General features: G+C 42.8%; 1 protein-coding gene across 1 annotated transcript in view; it reads right to left on the bottom strand.

Moving 5' to 3' along the window:
• ATP13A4 (ATPase 13A4) overlaps nucleotides 1-9,926 on the bottom strand; it is a 152,765-nt gene that overhangs the window by 99,447 nt on the left and 43,392 nt on the right. The window contains exon 2 of the mRNA XM_024124313.2: nucleotides 7,706-7,879. Coding sequence (XP_023980081.2) covers nucleotides 7,706-7,879 — 174 coding nt within the window. The remainder of the gene's footprint in view (nucleotides 1-7,705; nucleotides 7,880-9,926) is intronic.

The raw sequence follows: 9,926 nt of genomic DNA on the forward strand, positions 1-9,926 counted from the left end.
CAAAGCAACTGACAAAGGATTAATCTCCAAAATATACAAGCAGCTCATGCAGCTCAATATCAAAAAAAAACAAACAACCCAATCCAAAAATGGCCAGAAGACCTAAATAGACATTTCTCCAAAGAAGATATACAGATTGCCAACAAACACATGAAAGGATGCTCAACATCACTAATCATTTGAGAAATGCAAATCAAAACTACAGTGAGGTATCACCTCACTCCAGTAAGAATAGCCATCATCCAAAAATCTACAAACAATAAATGCTGGAGAGGGTGTGGAGAAAAGGGAACACTCTTGCACTGTTGGTGGGAATGTAAATTGATACAGCCACTATGGAGAACAGTATGGAGGCTTCTCAAAAAACTAAAAATAGAACTACCATATGACTCAGTAATCCCATTACTGGGCATATACCTTGAGAAAACCATAATTTAAAAAGAGTCATGTACCAAAATGTTCATTGCAGCTCTGTTTACAATAGCCAGGACCTGGAAGTAACCTAAGCGTCCATCAACAGATGAATGGATAAAGAAGATGTGGCACATATATACAATGCAATATTACTCAGCCATAGAAAGAAACGAAATTGAGTTATTTGTAGTGAGGTGGATGGACCTAGAGTCTGCCATACATAGTGAAGTAAGTCAGAAAGAGAAAAACAAATACTGCATGCTAACACATATATATGGAATCTAAAAAAAAAAAAAATGGTTCTGAAGAACCTAGGGGCAGGACAGGAATAAAGATGCAGACGTAGTGAATGGACTTGAGGACATGGGGAGGGGGAAGGGTAAGCTAGGACGAAGTGAGAGAGCGGCATGGACATATATACACTACCAAATGTAAAATAGATAGCTAGTGGGAAGCAGCCACATAGCACAGGGAGATCAGCTCGCTTTGTTATACAGCAGAAACTAACACAACATTGTAAAGCAATTATACTCCAATAAAGATGTTAAAAAAAAATCCTGAACAATTCAGCATAAATTTTGTTTTCACTGCTTACAGCTGTAATACCATGAGCATTTCTTTTAACTTCTTTATGTCTTCAATGTAAAATGGGGAAAAAATAATCTCTACTAGTAAGGACCAAATGAGACAACATATATGCAAAAGCTTTGCAAACTGTAAATCACAATAGAAATAGCCCTGTTTAATAATAGATAACGGCCTCAGGTTTATTTGTCCTTAAAAAAAAAATCATCTGTGAGAAGCCAGCCCATAGAATCTCAGGGATTTCTGACTGAATGCCTAACAAAAAAATGGTTTAAAATGGGGGATTGGGGGGGACTTCCGTGGTGGTGCAGTGGATAAGAATCTGCCTGCCAATGCAGGGGACACGGGTTCAATCCCTGGTCGAGGAAGATCCCACATGCCGCGGGGCAACTAAGCCTGTGCACCGCAACTACTGAGCCTGCACTCTACAGCCCGCGAGCCACAACTACTGAGCTCATGTGCCACAACTACTGAAGCCCACGGGCCTAGAGCCCGTGCTCCCCAACAAGAGAATCCACCACAGTGAGAAGCCCGCACAGTGCAACAAAGAGTAACCCCAGCTCACCGCAACTACAGAAAGCCCGTGCACAGCAACAAAGATGCAACACAGCCAAAAATAAATAAATAAACGTATTAAAAAAAAATCGGGGGATGGGGGAATAGGATTCAGAAGAAGGAATGAGTACCTAAAAGAATCATACTATCTTCTCTTACATTCTCAATCGTGACTTTTCACCTTAGGGTCTTTGTGATAAAGTGTTGGTAGAAACCATGAGACCATTTATTACAATTTAATTCATTTATTTAATTGAATTAAATAATTATTGGACACCCACTGTGGACATGTGCTAAGGGTTGTGGGGAATGAAAAGCCATGACAACTGTCTCCAAAAAGCTTCTAGTGGAATAGGAGAAAAAGCTATAAAAAGGAATGTAGCATAGTGGGGCAAAGTGCTGGGCCTAGAGAGTCAGAAGACAGGTTCAAGTTCTTTGTCCACACTACCCCCTTTACCTGAACCATTCCCCATATGCTCCTCCCCACCAGCCACCATCACCTTTTTTTTTTTATATTGGGGTCTAGCTGCTTTATAATGTTGCGTTACTTTCTGCTGTACAATGAAGTGAATCAGTTAGGTGTATACAGATATCCCCCCCTCTTGGACCTCCCTCCCACCCCACTCCCCCCCATCCCACCCACCTAGGTCACCACAGAGCACCAAGCTGAGCTCCCTGGGCTATAGAGCAGGTTCCCACTAGCTATCTGTTTTACACATGGCAGTGCACATATGTCAATCCCAATCTCCCAATTCATCCCACACCTCCTCCCCACTCACCCCCTCAACTCCCCCCACCCCCCCGCTGTATCCACACATCTGTTCTCTAATCATCCTCGGAAGGCTCAGGAAAGCCTTTCCTGGTTTTCTTGACTTGATCCAATCCCTTGTCTATAATCCTACAATAACCACGAAGCTTTCCTAAGTACCACTTATAACAGTTGGATTTTTGCATTTATTTGTGTAGTTGATTTGATGAACTCCGTGGAGTCAAGAACCCTGATTTTACTGTTATACTCCCTGCCCCCTACGCTGTCCATGAGATAGCACTGTGGCTGGCATACAACCTGTGCTCATCAAATTTATGAAGGAAGGAGGAAGGGGGAGGGAAATCCTGGCTGACATTTACTAGGTTGCAAAGTATTGTCCTCTCTGTATCCTCATCTGTACAATAAAAATGATAATGCCATTCCCTAGGGTTGTTATGAGAATTAAATAATATAATCAATGAGATGCTGTTTTATAAAATGTAGAGCAAATAGCATTTTAATAGAAGGCAGACTGCAGAAAGCATTATAGCAGTCAGAGCTGACAAATACAGAGCTAGGAGAGAAGGAAGGACAGGCAATTAATTCCCTCCAGTATTGGGGCAGAGAATGGATCAACAAAGATTTAATAGAAAAGGTGGTATATGGCTGAAGAATGAGTAGGTTTTAATAAGTAGAGATAGAACACCTACTGTCTATATTTACTGTATAGAGAATGTGTGTATGAGTGTGTACAAGTGTCTATCAGTTGAGTCCTCTCCAGAATGTCCCTCTGTAAGGAGGATTTCTGTCTGTTTTGTTCACAGCTGTATTCCCAGTGCCTATAACAATGTCTGGTACTTGACTGGTACTCAATAAATACTTGTTGAATGAATAAGTGAATGAATGAATGGGGGAGATAGGGAATATCAGAAGAAATTTTATGAGTAAAAGCATAGACAAAACAAACTGTCTGATTCCCTTAGAAAGTGGTGCCACTGTGTGGAGCCTGGGCTTGGAGAGACCAGGTTGCAGAAGAGGAGGGAGGGGAGGAGGTAAGGGATCCAGGAAACGTGAACACAAATGCTAGTATCTGATGAGTATCCTGGTGGGCTGGTGGACCCAAGATGCCATTTGCATGGCTGATTTGGGGGATTTCCAAGTTTTTAAACTAAAGCCCCTACCACTGACATCTTTCGGTGAAACTGAAGGAGAAATGTTCCCCGTTAAAACATTGAAATGAAATGCCCGGAGTCAGGCCTAATAGCCAATAATCACAAAGTTCTTCTCTGAACATCGTGAGTCTTTGGCAACATGTGACGTACAGTGACAGTGAAGGAAAAATGTATATGTAATTATAATAAAGATAAAAACTATGAAAATTATCAGGAGCATCTGAATTCAAAACACCAATGAATATAAATCACGTTATTTGCATAGAAATGTGGCATCACTACAGATATTGGTTAAAATTCAGAAGTAGATGAATAATATGCCACTTTTAAATTATAAAATAGAAATGTAATTACTCTTATCTTTTGGAAAAATCTCACTCTTAGAGGTGCTTAATAAGAGGAAGGGAACAGAAAATAAACTAGGTGCTGAAGACTTTCAGTCAGTACATCATGTTACTATATTTTTTTAATGTTAAAAAATGACTACCTAATCAGTATCTGGGATAATGATCTGTAATCTTACCAGCGTAAGACTGATGATAAATACCAAGTACTGATTTTTTAATAACATGAAAAACAGATATGCAACACATTTTCAGGTAAGAGTCATCCAGTCTTTCTTAATGGGAAATCTTTACTGTCCAGCTATTATAATATAATTCATATAATATCTTTCTTAAGGTGTCATTCTAACACAAATAACCTTACAGCAGACTTTTAAACTATTGACTCTCAAAGGTTATTTTTATCTAAGACTCACATAGTAAAAGTGTTTGAAATAATCGTGTTCTTATCTAATTACATAAAGACTAATTTAGCACCTCATTTATTTGGAGAGTCTCTGGCATAGCAAATCCATTTAAAATGATGCACAAGAGCAGGTAATTAAAAATTAAGGTTGAAATTAAGATGAAAAAGACGAGATTGAAGCTGGTTTCAATAGCTCTGATTAGGTGCAGAGGGCAGTGAAATGGGAGAAAGGCTTAATAGACTTTCAAAGAGCCAAAGAAAGAGGCAGGGTGATGGAATGCAGCTCCCTGAGGCACTGATGCTTTTTTGAATCTTTCTGCTATATGTCTAGTTCAAAGTTGATCACATGCAACTAGGAGAGGTGACCTGCTTGAGCACATATGAGTGTTGGGGATTCCTAGTTATAGGGCATCTTCCCCATGTCTCCTGTCCTGGAAGGAAGTGCCAGGCCTCCTGGATAATAAGGGAAGGACACAGCATCCAGATGAGCAGGGCCATTATACACGGGTGCATCTAGGCTAGAGCAAGCCCTTTCGTACAGCAAGCTTGTGAAGTTGCTATATCAAAAACACATACACAACCAAAATTATCTTTGATGATGCATTTTACAGTTTGTAAATGGTTTTACCTATGTAATCTCACTTCATCCTCACACCAACCCAAGAAAGAACAAGTGCTTTTACTAGGCCCATTATACAAATAGTGAAACTGAGTTCCTGAAACGTTAAGTAACAAACCTAAGGTGTCATGTACCTAACTAAGGTGCTGGGACTAGAAGTCAAAACTTTTGACTCCAAATCCCAAAATGGACCAGCTCTGTGTTGGTTGACATTTTTTTATTTCTTTCACTCTTACCAGATCTTCTTTTCTTTTTTTGTAAATTTTAGGTTTTATTATTGAAGTATAGTCCATTTACAATATTATATTAGCTTCAGGTGTACAGCATAGTGATTCAGTATTTTTACAGATTATACTCCATTAAAAGTTATTACAAGATAATGGCTATAATTCCCTGTGCTGTACAATACATTCTTGTTGTATATCATAGTAGTTTATGTCATACATAGTAGCTTGTATCTTACTAGCTCTTTCTCTTTTCTCCCTCTTTATTTTTCTTTTACCTATTTCCCTCTCCTTTTCTTTCATTTTGCTCCCTTCCTTGCCATTTCCTTGTTCATTTCCTCTTGCTCCTCTCTGTGCCTTGACTCTGCCAGCAACCTCAGAGCTTATAGCTCAGCCAACCAGATGCTCTCTGATCTGAAGAGTCTGGTGATACATTCTGAAAGACAGAAAGCTTTTCTGTTTCTGAGGTTGTTTCTGCTGCAACAAAAGCATTGCCCCCTGAGAACTAGTTGGGCGAAATGAAAGCACCCGCAGGGTAGAGTGAAGTATTTTTCCAAATCCTCCTTTCATGACAAAAAATAGGAATCTCATAGGTCCTTAAGTTCACATGGAAGGGGTTGAACTATGAAAGTATCCCAAAGATGTGGTCTTCCATAAGTCCTTACATCCCTACCTTGAGCCCCAGAAAACAAACCTCTCTCTACCCCTGCTCCAGCAAGACACTAGGGCTGTATACAGCAGGACCACTTATAACACTTTGCTAAATCTGGATCAGTCCCCTTGAGACCATATAAATATATATATAGGCTGAGCCATAAAGCAATGTCCAGGCCTCTATTCCTCTCCCCAGGACAAGTAAGCTCATCACTGGGAGTGATGACTATCTGCAGCAGTTTTGCTCAAAGTATGGTCCCTTACCAGAAGCATTAGCATCATCTGAGAACTTGGTAAAAATGCAAACTCTGGAGCTCCAATCCAAATCTAAAGAATTAGAAACCCTGGGAGGGGGGCCCAGCAATCTGTTCATAAGCCCTCCGGATGATTTTAATGCTGGTTGATGTTTGGGAGCCACTGATCTATGTGCAGTTGTGTGGGGATAACCCTGAACTAGGAACTGGGATATATGGTACTTCTTCATGGTGAGGCCCCTAACTTATCAAGGAGTGTGGCTAAAATATGCACACTCTCCAGACCCCATTTCCTCCCCAATCAAATGACGAGATCTTCCTTGGTGAGCGCCAGGCACTCTTCTCTCATGCATATTCTGTGAGCCTTCATGAAGTATGGTTTGAGGCAGCAGTGGAGCAGGGCTCCCAGCCCAACATCATCAATATGAGATGCTCTGATTCCACTATCATCTTGCCTTCTTAATGTCTTGAAGTCTATTCTCCAAGAATCTTGAGTTAAATTATAGTTGAACTTGGGTGGAGCTGCCTCAGCTCTCACCTGTAATATGGTCCACATGTCAGCTAAGCTGGGACATAGAACGAGTGGCTCTTGAAGTGACCAGGAGCCAGAAATGAGCGATGGGGCTGACCCCAGCGGGGGCAGGTCAACAAAGACAAACTTCATCCAATTGCCAGTTTCACTGAGGTCTAGTTCCAACTCAGACTGAAATGTGGAAAAAAAAATTGGGGGCCAGTTATAAGACTTGCTGCTATGCTCTTCTCTCACTGAAATGAATAGAATGTTTATCTAGAGAGGTTGCTACATAAAAAAAGAAGCTCACAGCCCAGCAGAGTTTGATTTATCAAGAATTTGGTTGTCATTCTGGGTCATTTGGGCTGACGCATTGTTAGACACACTCAGTAAAAGTCAGCCCGAAAAGGGTCCTCTGTGAGACTACACTTTGACTTCTATCAAGAGGAATGTCCACTTTAGCCTGTCAGCCACCACATATGTATGGAATCCCTACCATGTGCCGGAACTAGGGATGCAGTTAACAAGTTAGAGATAGTCCCTTCTTTTGTGGAGCTAACAGTCCAGCAGGAACAATGCACTTTGCCTAAGTGTAATGAGTGCTAGAAGGAAGTGTTATCAGAGCCAATACAGGGGAACTCCCCTAACACCAGGACCTTGTATTAGCAGAAAGCGGCAATCTACTCAGGGACAAGATGGCCACACTTTTAAACCCTAGCATATCTACAGGATGCAACAGACTCCTATCAATAACCATGGCTCTCTCAAAGGAGCAGGGGAAGACAGGATCCTCCTCAGAGGGGTACTTCCCACCTCCTCCCCACCTTCCCTTCCCCCAGGGATACCCCAGTGGAGGGGGGCTGGGATTGGCATTGATATGTCAGGATGGGTGTGGGGTAAAGGATGAGTATGAACTTTATAACCTATAGCCTGACTTAACTACTTCACACTATTATTTTTAGCTATTAACATGGTTATTCCCTATTCCGACATTCACTAAAATCACAATTTAAAAGGAATACCCTATGAATTAAGTCTTCTTAGTGAAATCCAATCATACACAAATTATTGAATTCTTGGTAAGTAAATGTAAGGCTGTGATGGAGCCTGCGGCTGGATATCCAGCTGCCGCCTGCCCTGCGCTCATCTCCCCACAACCATCCATAACAAGGTGTCCAGGAAAAAGGGCCACCCGGTACAGAACCAGGTACACACTTACTGTTGTCCTCAGCAGCACGACGTCTGCTTCTTGCAAGGAACACGGGATGCAATTTGCCCACACGTGCCAAGCGGGTCTCCAGTAAAACACCAAGGGGAGGATCCCAAAGGAGAAGATAGATCCAGCAAGGCAGAGCGTTTTCCGGCAGCTCTGAGTCCGGTAGCCAAATATCTCCTGGGACAGAACCAAAATGACCCCAAACATTAAGCACAACAAGCAACAAATGAACAAATTGGAATTTTGGTGATGAAACCGGTGGGAGGGGCAGAGAGTGAAGAAGCTGAGGAAGGTAAGGGGAGGACACAGTGAGGGGTTGAGGAAGTGAAGAAGGATCCCTGACAAAGATCCTTCCTTAAACATGAGCCCAGGCCTCCAAGTAGTTGTAATCTAACTGGGAAATTCAGTTTCTACAATTTCAGCACGTGGCTACCCCATGCCAAACACTATACTACATGATACGTTATCTGGTTTCAGTCTCTCAAGCATCTCCTGAATAGGATAATATGACCCTCGCTCCATAAATGATGAGGCTTAGCTCAGAAAGGCTGAATGTAATGACTTGTCCAAGGCCACACAGCTGGCAAGTTCTGCTGCCCTGATTCAAACCCAGATCTGTCAGCCTTCAGGTCTTGAACTCAATCCACAGCCTTCACAGACGTGACCATGAGCCATGTGACAGAAGGACTGGGTGACAGCAGCAATGAATGATTCCCTTGGCTTGAACCAGGGAACCATCGTGGGCAAGAGGGGCTAGAAAAGGCCTTGAGTTTGGAGTCAGGATTTGGTGAAAGTGTTTGACCAAAAGAGGATGAACAACTAAATCCCAGCTTGCCTTTAAGGGTTTGCAGTAGAGGGAGCTATGCCTTCCTACCCTCCTCTCTTGTTTAATAACAAAAAGAATTTTACATCAAGGGGAAAAAACCGCAGAGACAATTTAGTTTATTTCAACTATTGAGCAGCTGCTATGTGCCATGAGGGTACAAATAACAAAAAGATAAGAGACCGACCTCTAATAAATGTATAATCTGGACAAACTTCTTCCTTCCAAGGAAAGCCTGGGACAGAATGGAAAACCATACCTGAAGCTTATGGCCTAGGTCCCACAGCTATATCCCAAAAAGTCATAGGTGTACTTTATACAGGTTATAATGGCTACAGTTGAGAGGAAGAAGAGTGTCCGAGTTAAAAGCACATTCTCTGGACCAAAATACTTTGAGTTCAAAGCCTAATGTGCCCCTTACTGGCTGTGACCTTGAACAAGTTAGTTAACCTCTTTATTCCTCAGTTTGTCATCTATAAAATGCGGGTGCTGATAGTACCCCCTTCCCAGGGTTGCTGTGTGTTACTATGTATAAGTGCTATGTAAACATTTACTGCTGCTGCTACTATTTTACTATTTCCCCTAACATAGACCTGAAATTCGACCCCTGGGTTTACTGGCATTTAGAGCTAAGAATTCTTAGTGTCAATAGTTATGCTTTTGTTAGAATCGCCTGTTAGGCTAATAAGGGATCTGGAAGAGGCATCTTTAAATCCACCGACTTCTCTGTCTCACTTGGTAAAGATATATTATCAGAAAAGTTTCTGTGGGGGTGGAGAGAAGATGGCGGAAGAGTAAGACGCGGAGATCACCTTCCTCCTCACAGATACAACAGAAATACACCTACACGTGAAACTGCTCCTACAGAACACCCACTGAACGCTGGCAGAAGACCTCGGACCTCCCAAAAGGCAAGAAACACCCCCACGTACCTGGGTAGGGCAAAAGAAAAAAGAATAAACAGAGACAAATGAATAGGGACGGGATCTGCACCAGTGGGAGGGAGCCGTGAAGGAGGAAAGGTTTCCACACACTAGAAGCCCCTTCGCGGGCGGAGACTGCGGGTGGCGGAGGGGGGAAGCTTCGGAGCCGGGAGGAGAGCGCAGTAACAGGGTGCGGAGGGCAAGGCGGAGAGATTCACTCACAGAGGATCGGTGCTGACCGGCACTCACCAGCCAGAGAGGCTTGTCTGCTCACCCGCCGGGGCGGGCGGGGGCTGGGAGCTGAGGCTCAGCTCGAGCTTCGGTCGGATCCCAGGGAGAGGACTGGAGTTGGCAGAGTGAAAACATCCTGAAGGGGTTAGTGCACCACGGCTAGCCGGGAGGGAGTCCGGGAGAAGTCTGGAGCTGCCGAAGAGGCAAGAGACCTTTTCTTCCCTCTTTGCTTCCTGGTGCGCGAGGA

The sequence above is a fragment of the Physeter macrocephalus genome, chromosome 1 (assembly GCF_002837175.3).
Source record: "Physeter macrocephalus isolate SW-GA chromosome 1, ASM283717v5, whole genome shotgun sequence".
Taxonomy (NCBI): Eukaryota; Metazoa; Chordata; class Mammalia; order Artiodactyla; family Physeteridae; genus Physeter; species Physeter macrocephalus.